Consider the following 22,832-nt stretch of genomic DNA (forward strand, 5'->3'; position numbering starts at 1 on the left):
ATCGTCAAACATTGGGCTATTAACCACTCTCCAGAATCTGGTGCTGCTAGACAGGACGCTTGCTTGACTGAGTTCCTCCCAAGCCATTTATTTTAACTATGATTTTCTTGTTTTAATTGCAGATGTATATGCCCTTCTAGCCTGCTTGACTGTATTTACATCCCTTATGGGTCCTTCAGGGCCCCTAAATGTGCAGTGTGCGCACTAGCACGCTATTTTTTGGGCCTTGCTTTGCAACATAGCGTCAGGTTGACTGCTACCTGCTTCATTATGCGGTCAAAAGCACCTAAGATTGTTAGTGGGTCAGAATCCAAATTTGAGCATATACTGAAATCCTCTGATTGCCCTCTATATACATTTTTGAGGAAATTATATGAGGTAATTGCCTCCCATTTTAATCTCCGATCTTGATCTTGGCTAGCAATGTTAGAATTTGAAATAAATGTCAGCGATTTCCCAGTTTCAAAAGCCTGGATGTAAAAGATCAAGGTGAGGGGATTGCGATCGCTCAAGCAACTATGCATAACACAAAATGTGCCCAATAGTTCAATCAACGGGCATGAGACTAGAATGTAATCAATAATGCTTCCATGTCCCTGCCCAGTATAGGTCGGGACTGAAGGCGAAGTTTATGTTTGTTCCGGGCAGAATAAATTGTAAACAGATAAAAGACTCTCTAGATAGGCCCAACACGTCGTGTGTTCAAAGTGGGTTATCCCCTGGGGTCCGTGTTCCTCTTCGATACCTTGCATGCAATTGGATGGACAGACATGAATGTTAAAATCACAAAGGATTAATAGTTGGTAAGGAGCGTCATTATTGGCCTCATAATCGTCCAAAAAGGTAGTTAGAGATATCAAGTGCTTCAAATCGTCTACTCTTGTATAAGAGTTATAAAAATCCACCACTAATAGACCTGGTAAATTGTCGCCTGTAAGTTTGACAGCTAAAATATTAGGTCTATGTGTCGCTATCAACTTAGACCTATAAAGCAGTTTAAGGCTAATCAATATCAAAAGTCCCCCCCTGGATCTCCCCATTAATGATGGCACAGCGTTTTTCCTAAAAGAGCAGTACCCATCCAAGTGGTATGGGTCATGTGAGTCCCAGGTTTCCTGCAGTGCAATAATATGGTGCTTTTGAAGTAACGACTCCCAATTTGTGTTCCCCCTTTTTGAGCGCAGACCGGCTATATTCCATGAGAGAATTTTCACTTCAAATCCGGTTTCAGGCCGCCCTAGTTGATTACCTTCAATGTCTGGTGGTGGGACAGAAGCGGGGTATATAATGTGTGAAGGGATCACTGGTACGTGGTCGAGCATTGTAAATTGGGGTTCCTTTTCAGCCATTGTCCTCTCTGTTAGGGGCTCCTCTATGTCTATGTTACTTGCTTGCAGTTAACCCTGGTCATCTAAATTGGACAGGGCCTCAAATCTATTTGATACTGCAATAGACGGGATAAACTCCCCATATGATCTCAGAGGAGGCCGATAAAAGTACCCCAGTGGTAGAGCAACAATGGAGGTAGCTGGGAAAAATGATCTTGCACTTCAAGAATCATTTGTGCCACTCTAGGACTTCGAAAATTAACAATGACACAGTCCCCCCTATCTTTTTCTGCGATCTACCAAGCCATGCAACTCTACGCACCATCAAAATGTTATTAGCTAATGAAGGCCTAAAGCCTTTATGTCTAGCCAGCCAATCCACGCTTTTATTTTTAGCTGCGTCCAGGATTCCTGTTGGTCCGATCTCAATGGAGGGACTCCGGCCAAGACTACAACAAGGGGACTTGCCGCTGGTGGGAGATCTATAACATCTTGCGCGTGTTTTAACAATGCATTTTCTGCTAGGTTACTTGTCGCATTTTGACCACCCCCATGACCCGCTAAGGGAGCATTCATAGGCCCCGGGAGATTGCTCGGCGTCTGCGAGTCATAAACACTTGTAGAAGGCAGTTGTATCTGCCGCTCAGATCCCTGGTGGGAAATACTAGTTAACATAGTCTGCCCCACCGTGTCAGAGCTCCCAGCTTGAGTTAATGAAGTTAGATCACGGTTTATTCCATTTGTGCTGTCTATGACAATACGGGTTAAAGGCTTAACCAGGGTCCCACCTGCTTCTTAGTTCCCTGGATGAGTGATTGAAATACTGCCTTACCCTTGGGCTTCCGATACATTTGTAGGGTTCTTTACTTCTAGGGTTTTTGCCAAACTGGCAACTTTCTCCTCAATTGCCCCTAACCTAGTCCAAAATGGTGCAAGAATTGTTAATATTAACGTTTCCATCCGTTCCCAGTATGCCTGATTTTCCCCTATATCTCGTTGGTCCATCATGTTAGAATTTACAGGATAAACCGTCCCAGATTTAAGTGTCTGTGGTGATTTTCCTTTCTGGTACTTGCCTTTCCCTTTATCTTTATTTTGGGCTTGTACTGCTAAGCTGCCCCTTGTTCGCTTTGCCAAAGGTTTCCCCACTCCACCTACAACCCCAAGGCTATCTCTAGAAGGTCTCTTTGGCCTAGTTACCCGATTATCTCGGGCTTCCCCTTTATCAGTATAAGAGTTGGTCGCAGCATGTGATATGATTTGAGCCAGGGGAGGGTCGAGATTCTGTGGGGTAATAGGGTCCACCGTGAGCCCATGTGCAGCGTCATGTGCAGACATATCCAACAAAATAGTACACACCGGACCCAATTCCAGAGGTAAGCTCTGGGACGTGTCCACCCTACCCCCCTGTGAATATTAAGATGGGTCTGTGTTTGAGTGGCTGGCTGAAATTGCTGCTACCACAGGTGACTTGGCCACACTTATTGCCCCCATAGATGGTCTTTTTTGTGCCGCATAAGCTCCCAATGAGAGCCTTTTTTCTGTGAGCTGTATCTCATGCTGGAGCGCCGATTCAGCCCTGTTCAAAAAGGTATCCAACGTACCTGCCACCCCGCCCCCTACTTTCTGGCCCCCAAGCTTTCGTTTTGTGGCCTTAACCCCCTCCTGTAGGCTTTCACTGCCCCTCTTGAAAATAGGAAGCTTGTCCTCTAACAATTGGCCAACGATTAGTCCAGAGTCACAAACAATAGTTTCGCTTACTTGTAGTCCAGGTGCAGATGTTAAGGGTATGGCCCAGCCCAGCCTCCTCCTGGCTACGACGGGCGCGGACGGGCCCGCCCTTGGGCCGCGCTTGTCCCGCGCTGCGTGTGGGCTCCTCTGCTTATGAGCGTCTGCCTGGCGCTAAGCAATGACGCGCTGGGACAGCGCCACTGCTGCCCCCTGGGAAATGGAGTCCTCCTGTAGTGCGCGATGATAGTAGCGCTGGCGGTGCAAGGTGGCAGCGGCCGCGAAAGCTGCTAGCGTCCCCCTTGGTGGCAGCACGATTCAACTGGGTGGCAGGCCAACAAGGTCTCCGGTGAGCAAAAAATATTTCAGCGTCCCCTTATAGATCATGAGTGTTTCTTTGCTCCAAGAGTCTTGTTGACTGTGGTGCCTGGCCCCAGTGGACACCAGGGGTCTGGGGAGTCCATCTGTGCATTCCACAAGTGACAGTCATAAGCCATGGGCATCGCACAGGAACAGCAGACCACTGCCATTTAAGGTCTGGCTGCGATAGATTGGAGAGAGAGATTTTGACACTCAAATTCTTAGGCCGGATCAGGGCCCCACCAAAGATTTAGATCTGCATTCCATTGCCCCATGGCCTACAATTTAGGGGAGACATCTGTGGTTCAAAGGGAAACCCCCTAACCCACCCCTAAAACCAAAGACACATGACAGTATAACTACGGGTGCCATCCTTCAGCATAAGGGGAGATACACGTATGGGAATGTGGGACAAAAGAACCAGGACTGCATGGTACACACTGCTAGAGGACTCTGTTGTGCACATGGAGGATAACTGCCTGAATAGTGAGTGGCCTGGGCTGAGGACCTACTGAAGTGTGACCCACTAAAGTGTGCTCTCAAAGGGCCTGACCACGGTCCTCCTGTTCTCCCGGAGATTTCAGGGACACCAAAAATCTCCTGTGAGGGATCTACACCATCTACCTGTGACATCTGGAGAGCAGTACCCTATCAAGTGCACATATCAGCTCTGAATCCCAACTAGTAGCGTGGTGTGAGCATGGAACAAAGACTTGTGTCTAGAGACGGATTGTGTAGTGCTGGGGCCCAGAAATCTTGCTCGCATGTAAGATGTGTGGTTGATGAACTGTTTTGAGCTTGACACTCATAAGCGTTTAGTTGGTGGTGAGCGGATTCACTGGTTGGCGGACTCAGATTAATGCTTTTCATCGATCATGCTGCATCTCTCTTGTGCGACACAACGACTGCATGCTCATTGCGTAGGGTGTCTGACTCACAGGGTTTGACCCTCAGAGGTGGAGGTGTACCCATAGTAGTACATCATTCTACATCATGTTGCTCTGTTGAACTTGCACTTGTGTGGTGTGACAAGACTGGTGTGGTGCAACCTGCTTCATTGAGGGCCGGACTTTTTGCCTAATTTCCAGGGAGATAAGGAACTGCAACTCTTCACTGTGTGTGTGACTGGGATAGCCAGGTGCAACCCATCTCAATGTGCACCGGTCATTGTGCCTCATTTTGAGGGAGGGGGAGAATTTCCAACTCATCATGTTTGAAATCTGAAGTACCTGGTGCGACTCATACCAGCACACACCAGACACTGTGCCAGGGTTGCCTGGACTCAAACCGGATTATCACATACTGATCTGGGTGCCTCCTCCTATTGAGAGTCTCCTCTGTGTTACTCCCCATTCATCGGTTGTTCCCTTTTGACGATCATTGTTGTGGACTAACTGCCCTCTCCACAACTGGCCCCTCCTGAAGACATCTTCTCACTAGGTAGTAATGAGAGAAATTGACTGGGTTGAATGAATGCTTTTGAGACACTTCAGAGGAGGGTCTCGAGACTGTGTGACTCATTTGTGTTTTGAGATCTCGGGGGAACTTCCCAAGTGGCTAATAAACTCCCCTTGTTTGTGTCTACCTCCAAATTAAAACTGCTACACATTCCAACCTGTTTCCCAGACTTGGGGGCCTATTACGATTGTGGTTTTTCCGCATCCTCCGGGCCGGCGGAAGCCACTGCCGGCCCGGAGGATGCGGAAAAACCGCAGCGGACCCACCAAAGACCCACCGCCACATTAGGATGGCTGGTGGGTCCTGGTTTCCGCCCGCAGCTTTTCCGCCGCGGTTGGCTTACAACCGCGGTGGAACAGCTCTAATATGGTGGCGGTGTCTCCCAGACACCGCCAGCCATATTAGAATGTGCTTTGAAAAATGCTTTTCTGCGGCGGATTTTCCTCCGTGGGAAAGCATGTGGAACTTCACTGCGGGGGCCCGTTGCAGGCCCCCTGGGTAAAGGGGGGGGGGTGGGGGGTGCACATGGGGGGTACCTATGGTACCCCCCTGCATTTGCATGCAGAAATCGCCAGGCACGGTGCCTGCCTCTTTCTGCATACAAATGTAATGTATGCATTTTTACCATTGCGGCCGGTGCAGCTTGAAGCTGCACCCACCGCAATGGTAAAAATAGAGGATGTGTCCGCCAGGGTGGCGGTCACATCCTAATTGGACAGGAGGGAACTCCGCAGGCCATGCGGAGGTTCCCTCCTCCTCTATGGTCGCGGACGGACTCAAGTTCGTCCGCGATCATAATGGGCCCCTAAGTGTGACTTCGGCTGCATGCAGCCCAGTGACTGGGAGGCGGGGTTGGTTATCTTCCATCCCGGGGATATAGGACAATTGGGGTGAACTAGAGGGTGGAGGGAGACTTGGGACCTTGAGTCTGCAGAGTGTGAACCATTGACCTGATATGTACCAGTGGCACCGCATTAGGGTGCTGAGTGCAAACATGTCTAATAGCGGAGTGAGTGTCATTGAGTAGGAGTGATCGTGTGTGGACTGCCTGTGATTCACAACACTGGCTGGTGGTGCCACTTCTTACGTTGGTTGTGTGCCAACAGCACAATACATTTTTCATTAGGGTTACTCACGTAGTTCCAGCACGCGGTGCTGCAAAAAGGTGTTCTATTTTTGTGTATGTACATATTCTCGATATCATGCACTGAATAAGGGTTCTCTCTCTCACTTGGGGAGGGGTACATTTTCCCTTGTCCACAGTGTGCATACTATTGATGTCATAACAATATGAGTGAGCCTAGTATTGCCAGTAATATTTCCGAATGTGTTTTATGGCAAAAAGGTATATGGTGTTCATGTTATAATGATTGAATATGTGTGTTGAATATAAACGTGTTTAAATAGATCCTGTGTAAAGGCTTGTTTGTGATGCTCGGTATATTTATTGCGGGTAACTGCTGTGCCTTTGCTTTACACATTACCCCTGATACAAGCCTGACTGATCAGTGACATGCTACCCAAGGGTGAACATGGATTGTACAGTGAGTCCAATCACCTGCCCTCGACGGGAGCGGTATGTTCTGCCTGGCTGGGGCATCCCTTCTGCCAACCAGACACAGCCGGTTCCAACAGGTACATTATAGTTAGGTTCAGATTTTATGCACACAAAATATAGAAATTCAGCAGTTACAGTTATGTCAAGTAACTATAACTTGTGCCTTTATGTAACTACATCTCGCACCCCTGCCATGCACTGCTAATTACCCCACATATTAAATCAGTCATGACATCTTCTATGAAATCATTGATAATATCACTGCAGCATTTTAAATAAAATTATTGATGAGAAAACTGTGCATGGCAGGGGCGCAAGTTATAGTTACCATAGCGCATGAGTTATAGTTACTTAAGGTAGCTATAACTGCTGAATTTGTATGGCTTGTGTGTGTAAAATCTTAACCTAACTATCTAACTATAACAATCCTGTAACCTTTGCTTTTAAAGGGAAGAAAAAAAAAAGAAATATATATATATATATATATATATATATATATATATATATATATATATATATATATATATATATATATATATATATATATATATATATGAGCACAGGTTCCACAAGCAGCAAGCAGCACACGCACTCGCTTCCAACCGCTACCGCCAAGAAACAGGAGACCCAATTTTTCTGTGAGTTATTTATTCTGCAACAGACAGCATAACGTTTCGGTCTACACGAGGCCTTGGTCACATGTATATATATTTATATATAAATTTATATATATATATCTATATATATATATATATATATATATATATATATATATATATATATATATATATATATATATTCACTGAAAAAACCATAGGTTATAGACCATATATAGTTAGGAATTAGCATTTACAAAACCTTGAAAATTCACTGAAAAAAACATAGGTTATAGACCATATATCGTTAGGAATTAGCATTTAAAAAACCTTATTTTACCCACACAAAACCATTGAAATTCCATATATAGTTAGTTGCACTAACTATATATCGCGCACCCGCAATCCAATGCTGATGATGTCACATATTACATCATTCATGACATGGTCAGTGGCATCACTGATGACATCACTGATGACATCTCAAATGACATCACTGATGACATGACTGATAACAACATCCAGTGATTTTTTGTTTCTGTAAAGTTTAAATATGTCTTACATATTGAAGAATGAGTGGATGTATAAGTGTCTGGACGAAGGATTTAGTAGGTGCATGACTAACTGTATGAGTGAGTGATTAAATGTGTCTCACTGAGTGCATGGGTTAGTGACTAAACTGTCTTAATTTGTGCATCATTATGTCTGTTGTTCTGTAAACTGCTGCATGTGTTGATCAGTAGCTGTATGAGTAACTATATGGGTTATTGATTGGTTGCCCAAGTATTTGTATGGGAGACTGAGTGTGTGTGTGGCTGGCTGGGAGGTGTGTGACTCTGTGCAGATCAATGTGTACTTGTATCAATGATTGTATAAGAAGGTAAGTATGTGTTAGTATATGTTTGAAAATGTAAGGTGCTCTATGTTTAACTGTATAGACAAGAAAATGGAAGTGTAATTGATTCTTTACATGACTGACTAGGTGAGTGAGTAACTCCATGGATGAGTGGCAGACTGTGAGTGTCTGTATAGGTGTATGAGTGCATATGATAGTGTTGTAAAGATGAGTGATTGTATGTATGAATGATTGTATGGGTGAATGAGTGAAGGTGTGTGTAGACATAGGAATCAGTGAGTGCGTATGTAGTAACTAGTATTGGTGTGTCAATGGTTTCAAAAATTATACTCTGTATTTAACACTGGGTGAAACAGAGGTTATAATAAAATGTGAGGAGATGCATTGTATTGTCACATGAATGATATCATCAGTGATGTGGTCATTGATGTCAAATGAGATGTCATCAGTGATGTCATCAGTGATGTCATTTGAGATGTCATCAGTGATGTCATCAGTGATGTCACTGACCATGTCATGAATGATGTAATATGTGACATCATCAGCAGTGGATTGCGGGTGAGCGATATATAGTTAGTGCAACTAACTATATATGGAATTTCAATGGTTTTGTGTGGGTAAAATAAGGTTTTTTAAATGCTAATTCCTAACGATATATGGTCTATAACCTATGGTTTTTTCAGTGAATTTTCAAGGTTTTGTAAATGCTAATTCCTAACTATATATGGTCTATAACCTATGGTTTTTTCAGTGAATTTTCAAGGTTTTGTAAATGCTAATTCCTAACTAAATATGGTCTATAACCTATGGTTTTTTCAGTGAATTTCAATGGTTTTTTAATAGCAAATATCATAAGCTGTCGAATGTCAAGTACGTGGTAAGTAAAAACATTTTCGTGTTTATGCACACTGATCTGCTTTGAATGCTGCCCCCCCCCCCTCATTCCAATTAGGAGTACTCTCTCTTTGCAGATAGTGAAAGGTAGTTAACGCAGGCCTTTGCCCCCGTTGTAATACGTCATGCCTGCTTCTCTCTCCATTTGATTGATTGTTATCCAAGCATTTACTGTTTTAGAATTGGTTCTCTTTGGTTCATTCTCTATTTACAAACAAACACAGAGTCGCAATACTCTGTTTAGTCTTTGCAGATAACGAAAAATCGTTAGAAAAAACAAAAGGAATCGAGCAAAATCAGTAGGCCACTAATGGGATCTCTTTTTGACCTCGCTAAAATAGAAACATTAAGAACAACCCCTCATGACAAATACGAAACTAGTGAGATGAACTGAACTCCACACCATGATGGCTGCAATACAGCTCGGCTCCGCCACCCACCCCGCCCAAAATAACGATAAAGAGCGGCTGCCATGATTGCTCGTGGAATGGCCACGACGGAGCTACGAAATGGTGGTGCTCTCATGCTAACGCCAGCTTCAGTCTGAAACATCCAGAAACACTGTAGACTACCTATTCGATCAGTTCCGGTAGCGCCCCAATGTAACCCGGTAGAGAAGAACTAGCCTTCCCCTCTTTGACTGATGGTTCTTGTTGCCTGTCCCTTCTGTTGTCATTTAACAGAACTATTTAGCCTGCTGAAAGGGGTTGTGTTCCGACCGCTGGTTGGTGGAGACATTTTGACTATATTCTGGACCTGCGTTGTCGCGTAATGCGTCATATGACGCGCCGCGTTAGCGCATCCGGAAGTCATCCGGGGCGCGACGCGCAGCGCGTAACGTAAGCATAACAGGTCATGTGACTTGTTAATAAAACTTTTCATTGGTTCATTTTACTTTTCTTATTCTAATGCTGAAAGGCTTGGTCATATGACCTAAAAAATACGCTTTTTATTACTTCCGAACATTATTTTTTCTTAAATATATGTTATAATGTTCCAGGCTAATGTACTTTCCCGGAAAATTTACAACTGTACTGCAAGTAAAATATATTCTTTTTTCGAGAAAAAGGGCGTTTCTTCGTCCCATGACGGAGCCGTTGAGCAAAAGAGGGTCGACCTGCTATCTTAGTCGCCGATACGCCTGAATATGAGATTCTTATCGATCACTTTATGTTGCAGGAGTAGAAAACACAACAGCCCTTGACCATTTATCTTTACTGCGTTCCTGCGTATTATACCTTTTACCCTTCATGTGATTGGTCTGCTTTATTTCACTTGCCTTTTAATGATTCTAAAACAGTGACTATTATTAAAAACTTTACCAATGTATATACTACTACCATGTTTTCTTTTAAAAACCTTTATTGTGAAAATTTCATTATACAAATACGAGCCTATAACCACGTGGGCCGGCCACGGAGCAAACTGTAATCGTATATGATGAGTAGACATTTACACTGTAGAGGAACGTAACGGGCGGGCCATTAGGTTGCAAGAACTAAGGTGTCTAACAGTTGCGGAATAGGTGGACGTACATTTTATAATTAAAATACGACAGGGCCAGTTACAATAAAATTATCTAGATATACATTTGCGGGCAAGTACCATGCGTGACGTTAATTCGAACTTTCAATAGTACAGTAATCAATAACACATCAGAACTTAATATCAATAGGGATGTCGAAATACTCAATCAATTCTCGTCCCCGCCCGCCATGTGCTTCAAAATTGCATACGTATCTCGTGATTTCAAGGTTCTGCAACCAGTACACAACAAGGAGTTACGAGTCCCATTTATTCCGGCGCCATTTTGGGCGAGGACGGGCAGGTCCAGGATATAGTCAAAATGTCTCTACCAACCATCGACTATGATGATGTTCATATGCTGTATTTATAGAGTAACACTCATCTGTCCACATGAAATTAATTTGCCACAATCTAAACATGTCATTTTAATCTTTGCAAAGTTCTTCTAAATATTTGGGACCGTTTCCCTTGCCTCTGATGCTGTCAGTGCCACTTCTTTGATGAACTGGCAGGTCGGGGGTTCTCCTCCAAATCTCTCTTTTATGCAGCACTATAATTAATTGGTGCCACCTCTCCATATGACGATGCATGGTATAGTTACCATAACTATATATTTTTTCGGTTCCTCTGGAGAGTACATCGTGGCAGATGAAGCGTATAACGTACCGGGCATTTACCTTTTTTTGCATGTAGAGGAAAGGAAAAAAAAATCGAGCGTCCGAGTTCTAAGGTGTCCCAGGGCCATTTTAGTGGACCAGGCCCAAATCCAAAGAACAGGCCGCCATTTTGAGAGTCCTGTTGCAGCCGCCTGTCGCTGTAGCATCAAGAGCGGCCAAAACTCAGCTGAATGGCAACTGAAACGGTAAAGGGGCGCCCCACTACAGCAGACGAGCCTCCACCTAGGAAGGCCCGTTCACGCCGCCTCCCCCCCCCCTTTGGGCACCCCACGCCGTTATTCGGAGCAGTATTGTAGGATGGCCACACCAGTGCAGCAACTTGCTAGACACCACCTCGGTGGTAACCGAATCTCAGCGCCTTGTGGTGTCTTCTATTCAGAAAACATTGTTGTGCTGCCTTCGACCTATTCGCCGCAAGTGCACACGCAACTCAGCTGCATAGCTTGCTAGACACCACCTCGGTGCTAACCAAATCTCAGCGCCTTCTGGTGTCTTCTATTCCAAAAATATTGTTGCGCTGCCTTTGGCCCCATTCGCACATCGGTCCGCTACTGCCGCCATCTCACAGGCCAACGGGGCGCCCCACGCCGACTTTCAGCATTGTAGGATGGCCACACCAGTGCACCTTACTAGACACCACCTCGGTGCCATCCGGATCTTGGCATCTCAGCGCCTTGTGGTGTCTTCTATTCAGAAAATATTGTTGCGCTGCCTTTGGCCCCATTCGCACATCGGTCCGCTACTGACGCCATCTCACAGGCTAATGGGGCGCCCCACGCCGAGTTTCAGCATTGTAGGATGGCCACACCAGTACAGCAACTTGCTAGACATCACCTCGGTGCCATCCGGATCTTGGCATCTCAGCGCCTTGTGGTGTCTTCTAGTCAGAAAATATTGTTGCGCTGCCTTTGGCCCCATTCGCACATCGGTCCGCTACTGACACCATCTCACAGGCCAACAGGGCACCCCACGCCGACTTTTACCATTGTAGGATGGCCACACCAGTGCCACAACTTGCTAGACACCACCTCGGTGCCATCCGGATGTTGGCATCTCAGCGCCTTGTGGTGTCTTCTATTCCGAAAATATTGTTGCGCTGCCTTTGGCCCCATTCGCACATCGGTCCGCTACTGACGCCATCTCACAGGCCAACGGGGCGCCCCACGCCGACTTTCAACATTGTAGGGTGGCCACACCAGTGCGGCAACTTACTAGACACCACCTCGGTGCCATCCGGATCTTGGCGCGTTGTGCTGCCTTCGGCCTATTCGCACATCGGTCCGCTACTGACGCGAACTCACAGGCCAACGGGGCGCCCCACGCCGACTTTCAGCATTGTAGGATGGCCACACCAGTGCTGCAACTTGCTGGACACCACCTCGGTGCCATCTGGATCTTGGCGCGTTGTGTTGCCTTCGGCCTATTCGCACATCGGTCCGCTACTGACGCCGCCTCACGTGCCAAAACGGGGCGCCCCACGCCGACTTTCAACATTGTAGGATGGCCACACCAGTGCGGCAACTTACTAGACACCACCTCGGTGCCATCCGGATCTTGGCGCGTTGTGCTGCCTTCGGCCTATTCGCACATCGGTCCGCTACTGACGCGAACTCACAGGCCAACGGGGCGCCCCACGCCGACTTTCAGCATTGTAGGATGGCCACACCAGTGCTGCAACTTGCTGGACACCACCTCGGTGCCATCCGGATCTTGGCGCGTTGTGTTACCTTCGGCCTATTCGCACATCGGTCCGCTACTGACGCCGCCTCACGTGCCAACGTATTTTCTCCGCATTTTATACCCTATGCCGCATAACAGGTCATGTGACTTGTTTATAAAACTTTTCATTGGTTCATTTTACTTTTGGTTTCCTAATGATGGAAGGCTTGATCATATGACCTAAAAATAACACTTTTCATTGGATGAAAACTTTTTTTTTCCCAAACGATGAAAGCCCCACATTGTTTCTGGATGTTTCAGACTGAAGCTGGCGTCAGCATGAAAGCACCACCATCTCGGGGCTCCGTCGTGGTCATTCCGCGAGCAATCATGGCAGCCGCTCCCCACCAGAAGCCTGCAGGAGTCGGGGGCCCCCAAAACTTTTGTTGAATCCTCAAGGCGGAGGGGACGCTTTCGAGAATGGGGTCCAAGACCTAGCAGACAGTCGTCCGATTTCCAAGGTGTCCCAGGGCCATTTCAGTGGATCAGGCCCAAAAAGAAAAGAGCCTGCCGCCATTTTGAGAGTCCTGTGGCAGCCGCCTATCGCTGCACCGCAAGAGTGGGCGCAACTCAGCTGAATTGCGGCTTTTGACACAGTGGACCAAAAGCGGATGGAATGGCAACTGAAACGGTAAAGGGGCGCCCCACTACAACAGACGAGACTCCACCTGGAGAGGCCCGTTCACGCCGCCTCCCCCCCCCCCCGGGGCGCCCCACGCCGTTATTCAGGGCAGCATTGTAGGATACCAAAACCAGTGCGGCAACTTACTGGACATCACCTTGGTGCCATCGTTCTGCTGCCTTGGAACTATTCGCACAACAGTTTGCTACTGATGACCCACCCCCCGAGACGCCCCACGCCGGATGCCGAAATCAGTGCGGCACCCAGGCAACATCACCTGGGTGCCGTCCAGAAATCTGGACGTTGTGCTGCGTTGGGACTATTCGCACAGCCGACCGCTACTTCGTTGTTTTTCCCTAAAAATGTTTATATGTTTTTACTGTTTTTGTTTTGTTGTATATATTTATAAGTTATTAAAGTTTTATAATCTTACTACTTTGTTGGAGTGCTATATATTTTTAATGTGACACATAATTGTAAAAACTTTGATGTACAAAGAGTCATCCCTGGAATCTTCCGCTTCAGGCTTGGTCCCCTCCCCAATCACAATACAGGATGGTTTTCAGATAGTAGGAACGCGTGTGCTGTGACGGATCTCATCGAGTGTGGGCCTTGATCTACTATAACTCCTTTGAAGAGGGGTGATTCTTTACAGCTGGGGCCATAAACTACATCTGCAGGGCTAGCTGATAGCCTAGGACCGGCCTGGACAATCGGACACAGAGGAAAAGGAGTATCAGAGGGTGCGGTAGTGAATAGGGCGAAAGGGAGGTGTCGGGCGGGCACAGGGTGTGATTCTCAGGGAAGAACAGCGCAGATGGGGGGAGGTTTATTACCCATGCATAAGACAGAGAGCGGGGGTGACCAGTGCCTGGGGGAGATGCTTGCGAGGGTGGGGAGCCATGCTAAGGATCGACAGCGTGCAGAGAGTGGGTCTGGTCAAGTCATCTAAAATGGCTGCCGTGCACGACAAAAGTGTGGCATTTGAAAAAAGGCAAGATGGCGCAGACAATGTTTTTCAACACTTCCTGATTTCCTTCGAATCGAACGTTAACAGACGTTGGGGCATATTACCAAAGTTAAGCGATATTTATCCCTAACGATGCTTAGCAACGAATTTTTTACCGCTAAGCATCGTCAGAAATTATCGCAGATAAACCTTGCTATTATCAAGGTTTATCGCAAATGCCATAAAAAACGACCGCAATGCATTAATATCGCTGAAAACTCAGCGATATTCATGCATTACCGAGCTAATGCTCTTAGCCATGTTATCCACCTCCCATTGGATAACATGGCTAAGAACTGCTCAGGGCAGGTGGTAGCTTTTGGAGATATTCGCGCTTAGCACGAATATCTCCAAAAGTTGGTAATAGGAGATAGCGATGTTAGCGACTGTTTCAAGTCGCTAACATCTTGGCATGCCCACTTTGCATGTCATTAGTGATAAATATCACTGACATGCAAAGTGGGGCCCAAGATGGTCGCTATCTCCTACTAGCGGTCGCTAACTGGTGTTAGCAACAGCTAGGTAATACAGAGATAATTTTATCTCCGCGAAGCGGAGCGCTGTTACAGATATATATCTTTTTTTGAACGTTAATTTCTCAAAATCCACTGAAGCACATATATTGAGACCTAGCAAAGGCACATCGAGCTACCAGTCCCTACAATTTTGCCAAGTTTCGTGCAAATCCATTCAGCCGTTCGATTATTATTATTATTTTTTTTTTTGCCCCGCGGGGCCCTTTTAAAACCTCCACATCAAACCTAGGGGGTCAGGGAGGATCTACTATGCCCCCTTATGGTCATTTGCCCCTTCGCTTTGGCCTCCTCTTGTCTCTCGATCCTACCGAGAGACAAGATGGCGGCCGCTACGGACTGTTTGGAATGTTTACAGACGCCGGAGAACCAATCAGCTTTGCAAAGCTCCGTAACGCGAAAAGTACGCGAAGCGGAGCGCTGTTACAGATATATATCTTTTTTTGAACGTTAATTTCTCAAAATCCACTGGAGCACATATATTGAGACCTAGCAAAGGCACATCGGGCTACCAGTCCCTAATATTTTGCCAAGTTTCGTGCAAATCCATTCAGCCGTTCGATTATTATTATTATTTATTTTTTTTGCCCCGCGGGGCCCTTTTAAAACCTCCACATCAAACCTAGGGGGTCAGCGAGGATCTACTATGCCCCCTTATGGTCATTTGCCCCTTCGCTTTGGCCTCCTCTTGTCTCTCGATCCTACCGAGAGACAAGATGGCGGCCGCTACGGACTGTTTGGAATGTTCACAGACGCCGGAGAATCAATCAGCTTCGCTTCACAAAGCTCCGTACCGCGAAAAGTCCGCGAACCGGAGCGCTGCCCGGTACGCTGTTACAGATATATATCTTTTTTTGAACGTTAATTTCTCAAAATCCACTGAAGCACATATATTGAGACCTAGCAAAGGCACATCGGGCTACCAGTCCCTACAATTTTGCCAAGTTTTGTGGAAATCCATTCAGCCGTTCGGGCTAAAAGTGAGGCCAACCGCCCTATGGAAAACTCAATGTTAAAAACACGTTTTGGGACCCCCCTTTTTTCTCGGCCCCCCCTTGACGAACCCCCCCCCAAATTTTCAGGGGCTGCTCAGAAACAAAATGTTCCATTTTCCTGAAAATTTCAGCCAATTCCGTCCACAAACGCCAAAGTTATTAGACATAGAATTTTCAAAAATCCCATAGAGAAAAAATCCTAACTATATATACCTACTGGCGACCGCCAGTAGGTAATATATATATATATAAACATATACATACATTGGGTTTTACTTAGCTGATAAACTGATTTATACTTACATTTTCATTGTAAAGGTATCTGTGGTAAAGGCATATGTGTGGCAATCACTTGCATGGTAATGGCAATGAGTGGTAAAAGTATTGTGTGTTAAGGGTTGCGTGGTAATGGCGTACATGCCTTGTTCCGTGAAGCATCCCATGGTAGCTTGAACTACTGAAAATCTCATTATGATGTATTGCTACCACAAGGATTTCGACTCATCTGTATTACTATGTATGACAATCCAATTGAAATCTGTACTTATGTTCAACTTCAGAATTGAATAAACTGTCATTAAAAAATATGTACATTCAGAGAATATTGCTATAAATGAACAAGTAATGAAGGCAAAACATTTGTTTCATTGTAGTTATTTGTGATAAGTATCTGGAGGCTGGCAGAAATGTAACTGAATAAACCTCATCATAGATAGACATTTCTAGATTGTAGAAGTCACTCTTATTCAAAGGTACGTTGATGCAGAATTAACCTTAGGGGACTTATTTATGCGAGCCCTGCATTACTTTTACACCATGTAAAGTGGTACATGCGTGATGGAGGGCTCCAATAAAGATTAATGAAGCCACACAAAGCTACCCTGCATGGCTTTGAGTAGCCTCATAACAGAAGTGAGGTGACGCGGCGCAAATCACTGCATTGCCTTGCTCTGCAGCTGGGAGGTGTTCCATGGGCATTGGGGTAGGTTTTCCTTACCAACACCCATGGATTTTCATGCTGTCCCAGATTTACAAAGTAATGTAAACCTGGGGATGCACCAAATCCAGAGGGGAGTCGTAACAAAAAATAGGTTTGTTGTTTTTCCCTCTTTCCATGTGTACTGCATTCTGCTGCACACATAGGACAAAAACCTTAATTGGACTGTTTTTGTGCCGGAAGGTGCCCTCTCCTGCACAAAAACAATACTGCCTGCAATAGAGGCAACCGTGCACATTGGTGCACGGGTGCCTACGTTGGTGCTAGGCTTCCGAAATGGCATCAGTGCAGGCAGAAAGAATTGGAATGCACCATATCGCTTAAATACGGTGCATTCCTGCCCTTTCTCTTTGGCGTCCTTGCCTCGTTGTCCTACGCCAAAGTGGCATAAATGAGGCCCTAAGCGTATCTGTTCGCATTCAGAGAAGCACGTGGTGTTAAAACATCTATTTATAGCTACAGTATATCAACTACTTTGAAGAAGAAATGTACGACGTCTTTGAAAAGCATAATATGCACACATATATTACAGTAATGGGAGTTACCTGTGTGTCAGTCTCCTGTGACTAATGCAGACTGCTGTGTGATGGTCACGGGCAATGCAGACTTTGTGGCGGCTGCATTTGACCTTCAAACACGGGTCTTTGGCTGGATCAAGAGCTAAAAGGGAAGAACACGCACACAATCAGAAAACAGTCCACCTGTGAGCGGTTTTACGAAAGCGAATACTTCTGTAATGAAAGGAAAAAAAAACACCAAACAGGTTTTCCACATGGTCACATGTGGGAGAACATGCGAACGTGTTCTGATAGGAATGCTTCACGAGGCATAAACTATTTCACTTCATTTACACTCCCTGACACCACAGGAGTCAAAATAACTGGTAAAGGTGACGGCAAGAAGCAAATGTCATTCAACCTTTCCTCGTGGGCACGACCTCACCACCGTCGTGCCTTTTTATGAGTGGCAGAATCAAATTGATATTCTGTGCGCACTCTCCCACACTCCCCCCTGTGACTGTTCTTTGGTTCCAACCTTTGTTTCTCTGACCAATGGTGCAGGAAATCCATCTATCAAGCTGAAATATCGAACACACAAAAACTGTGGACATTAACTGATGCAGTAGAAAATTTTATCTGGAGATTAGAAATTGTATTTTTAGGCTGGCTTTCCATTTTTGTAAGGTCAATCTATAAATGCTGCAAGTGAACGTTCGGACTGAGTAAAATTCTCTGACATGAAGGACAATCAATTTAGCACACTATGACCCAGATTCACAAAGGCTTAGCATCCGGTTAGTGTTACTTTTTTAACACAATTCCAACGCTAAACCTGTTTAGGGATTAACAAACCAACGCAAATGTGTATTTGCACTGGTTTGTATAGAAAAATAACAGAAAGCAGCATGAAACAATGCTTTGCATTACTTTGCCTCACGGGGCGTTACGTCAGTGGTACATGGGCACTCCCATGCAACCATCCATGCTTTTGATGCTAAACCCTATCTACTAATATTGGCAGACAGAGTTTTGCGACAAAAATTAACGCTGCTGGACAGCAGGCGTTAAAAGAAGAAATTTCATTTCTCCTTGCTTTTCCGACTTTGCTTGCATGCAGCACACATATAAAGTAGGAAAAGCTTTTAAGTGTGTCTACGCATACATTTTTGAGTGGAAGGATACTTTTACAGTACAAAACCTATGGTAGACTCAGGCACCCACCCTAGCACTATGACGCTCAGGTGTGTACCTGGAGCACGGTTGCTGAAATCATTGTTGGTGCTAGGGAGAGGGGAGAAGAGTGCCACATCTTAATGAATATGGTGTTCTCTCCTGCTCTCTCCGTGTCACACAACGCAGCACAACCTCTTTGGGTGCTGAGCTGCGTTGCCTGACAGCTAAGGGAGTCTGGGCCTCTGGCCCCAGATTCACAAAGCTTAAGAGTCAGGTTAGACCTAAATTTTTAATACAAACCTGACGCCAAACCTGTTTTGAGATTAACAAATCAACGCAAAGTGGTATTTGCTATAGGTTTGTATGGAAAAGAAACACAGCAGCCTAAAATGCTGCCTAGCATTACTTTGCATCCCAAGGGCACTACATGTGTGGTACATTGCCATTCTCATGGTATGAACCATGCTTTTTGATGCTAAACCCTATCTATTGACATTGGTAGACAGGGTTTCGTGTAGAAAAATAATGCCGCTGGAAAGCAGAACTTAAAAGGAGAAATGCTGTCATTTCACCTTGCTTTTCTGACTTTGCACGCATGCTGCACTGTGCACTACACATACAAAGTAGGAAAAACTTTGAAGTGTGTCTACGCATCGTATTTTGTACTTAACCGCATGCGCGCTAGCGGTTTTCCCGCTGCGCGCTGCGATTTAAAAAAACCCGCGTTACATGACGAGCTCAGCTCGTCATCCACGTAGCGCAGGTTACGCCCATGACGAGCTGAGCTCGTCATGAGCGTAGAAGGGGTTAAAGGGGACCCTTTCAGTACATGGTGCATGGTGCAAGAGGGCCTGCATTATAGGCAGGATTGTTTTTGTGCAGGAAGGGGCACTTCCTGCACTGAAACAATCAGCAGAGGCATTTTTCTCTTTCTAAGTGTGCTGTAGAATTCAGTACAAGTAGAAAGAAGAAACAATGAGGAGTAATAATGATATTTCTCCTCGTTGCACCTCCCCTGGGGAGGTGTAGCATTTTAGCGCATTCCCAGGTCTACCAGTGTTAGTAAATTTGTGAATGAGCAATGGGAATACCCACACTCCACCCACTAAATGCCTTCCTGGGGCAGAGTAATGTAACACAGGAATTTCCGATGTGTTGAAATAATCTAGATTTATCACATCAGGCAGGGCTATGCAAGGTGGCCTTGCATGGGTTGATGAATCTACTTTAATATTTTGTTGCGCTTGCGTGGCGCAAGGATGATGAAACAGATTGATAAATAGTCCCCAACATTTTTAGCTGTGCACCTTAAATGTACACCTGCAACATGAATGAGTCCTCAAAGCTAGACACAGAGCCATTATGATTAGCAGTAAACTGGTTTAGCCTGTCCAGTCAATTTTGTGCTTTGATTGACTTCTGAGTATGTTTATAACAGATGGGCATTTGATTGGTGGAGATGGCTTCCTGTACACATCCCTGTATAGCTCATTAACTGGCAATGAAGAAGCGGAGCAATGGAGGCAGTAATGATAGACAGGCTTCACAATTAGGCTCAGAAAATAGTCCCTAGCTCTAATATTAATAACTAGAGCTTCCAGAAATTACAAGTTTCAGCGCCTCCTAATACCCAAGCTTTCCTTTAAGGGCCTTGTTATTGATATTGAATTATTTGAACGTTGTCCTCATAAGTCTGTTACCACTCAAAATCACAGATACGGGGGGCTGTGTTTAAAGCAGGTAGGGAGGTATAGCAATAATTATAAAAGGGACCCTGAACCTTCTCTTAGAAAGAAGGTATCTTTAGCAGAAATTATAATTCAGCAGCCAAAATCTCCTTGTGAAATGCACCAGGTCATTGGCACTCCCATGGATGTCATAATCCATAATCCTTATGGAGGGCCCGATTCACAGAATTTACTTAAGACAAAATTCTAAATGTACTACCATTTTGGGATTCACAGAAGGCACTTACTCATTTCGGTATTCACAGAAGTTAGGAGTCCTAACTTTAGGCCTCCTAAATGCCTTCTGTGAATACCGAAAGTCTTAAAGTTAGGATTTTTCTCAGTTTAGGAGTAGTAAAGTTAGGACTCCTAACTTTAGGACACCTAAATGCCTTCTGTGAATACTGAAAGTCTTAAAGTTAGGATTTTTCTCAGTATAGCAGTCCTAAAGTTAGGAGTCCTAACTTAAGTTAGTTCTGTGAATCGGGCCTGGAGTGTTTTTTTTTTTTTTGCAGAATCAATCATATTCAATTAGAGAGGAGGATTTTCAATGTTAAATAACATGTGCCTATTTATCATATAATTTGTAGTACGTAAACACGCTATATAAGCAACGCGCACATTTACATGTTGTAATGAATAAGGTTAGCCTAACATTAATGAATGTTTGACAAAATATCGAAAGACATACTATCGAGGTACAAAAATATCGGAGCATTAATATCGATGCCAACAATATCGACATCCTATCTACAACAACGTAAGTACAAAAATATCGGAAAAAAATATCGGTCAAAAATATTGTTTTGAAAATAATATAGTTTTTTTAAATAAAAAAAAAAGTAAAATAAAAGAAATAATACTTAAAAAATATAATAAACATAGTTAAAATATTTTATAATATTTCAAAAATTAATGAGTAATATACATAATTTAATAAAAAATGCATTAAACATATACACATAATATATAATATATATATACTTACTTAATAATCAGTTTTAATAATTATTTTAATAGGTTATAAATAATAAAAATATTATAAATTACAAATTCATCTATACACATACAGTATTAACATAAATTACAATTAAATAATTAGGAAAAACAAATTAAAATTTGTTTTTACTTTTAATATTTTTAAAATTAATTATATGCTACATTAGCTAAAACTATACAAAATATATTAAATAACAGAGGGAATAAAATACCAATATAACTACAAAATAAACAACAGTAAGTAAAATGTTAGATAGCGTATAGGTAAAAATGACTATTCCCCCTCCAAAAATGTGCAACAGTAGGGAAAGTGTTGGATAGCGTAGGGGTAAAAATTACTATTCCCACTCCAGAGAGTGCAAGAGTAGGGAAAGTTTGGATAGCATAGGGGTAAAAACTACTATTCCAAATCCAGAGAGTGCAAGAGTAGGGAAAGTGTTGGATAGCGTAGGGGTAAAAATTACTATTCCCACTCCAGAGAGTGCAAGAGTAAGGAAAGTGTTGGATAGCGTAGGCGTAAAAATTACTATTCCCACTCCAGAGAGTGCAAGAGTAGGGAAAGTGTTGGATATCGTAGGGGTAAAAATTACTATTCCCACTCCAGAGAGTGCAACAGTAGGGAAAGTGTTGGATAGCGTAGGGGTAAACATTACTATTCCCACTCAAGAGAGTGCAATAGTAGGGAAAGTGTTGGATAGCATAGGGGTAAACATTACTATTCCCACTCCAGAGATTGCAACAATAGGGAAAGTGTTGGATAGCGTAGGGGTAAAAATTACAATTACCACTCAAGAGAGTGCAACAGTAGGGAAAGTGTTGGATAGCATAGGGGTAAAAATTACTATTCCCACTCCAGAGATTGCAACAGTAGGGAAAGTGTTGGATAGCGTAGGGGTAAAAAGTACTATTCCCACTCCAGAGAGTGCAACAGTAGGGAAAGTGTTGGATAGCATAGAAGTTAAAAATAACCTACTTTTAAATTAATTAATATTTTAAAATATTTAAAAAAGTAAATATTAATTAAATCTAAACTATTTACAAATACCAATACATAATTATTAAAAACATAATTACCAATTATTAATTAAGTAAACATAAATTAATAATAAATACCAAATAATAATAATTAATTACCAATTAATAATGAATCACCAATAATATAATTAACAAAAACCCTAATTGAAATAAATTATTACTTAATATATTAAATTACTTCCCACCCTATTCCCCTATAAACCCATAACCCGCTACAGAACATAATTATCAATTAATCAATTAATTTAAACTAATTACCAAGTAAATAAAATTCATTTATAATTCCTAAAAAATAATAATTAATTTAGTATAATTAAATTACTTCCCACCCTATTCCACCAATAAACGGACAACCCGCTACGGTACTAAAATACAAAATTTACTTAAATTACATTAAAAACAATACATATTAAATTCATAATAAAATATATATATATAAAAATCGATATTAGTGACATCAATATTACTAACATCGATATTAGTAACATCGATATTACTAACATCGATATTAACAAAATCGATATTACTTACCTTCGAAATT

The 22,832-nt window shown here is 43.6% G+C and overlaps 1 protein-coding gene across 1 annotated transcript in view; it reads right to left on the bottom strand.

The window, feature by feature from the left end:
• The window catches only part of SPOCK3 (SPARC (osteonectin), cwcv and kazal like domains proteoglycan 3), a 1,126,347-nt gene that overhangs the window by 588,342 nt on the left and 515,173 nt on the right, over window positions 1-22,832 (bottom strand). The window contains exon 3 of the mRNA XM_078677026.1: window positions 17,403-17,517. Coding sequence (XP_078533152.1) covers window positions 17,403-17,517 — 115 coding nt within the window. The remainder of the gene's footprint in view (window positions 1-17,402; window positions 17,518-22,832) is intronic.

This window comes from Lissotriton helveticus, chromosome 2_1 (assembly GCF_964261635.1).
Source record: "Lissotriton helveticus chromosome 2_1, aLisHel1.1, whole genome shotgun sequence".
NCBI classification, from domain to species: Eukaryota; Metazoa; Chordata; class Amphibia; order Caudata; family Salamandridae; genus Lissotriton; species Lissotriton helveticus.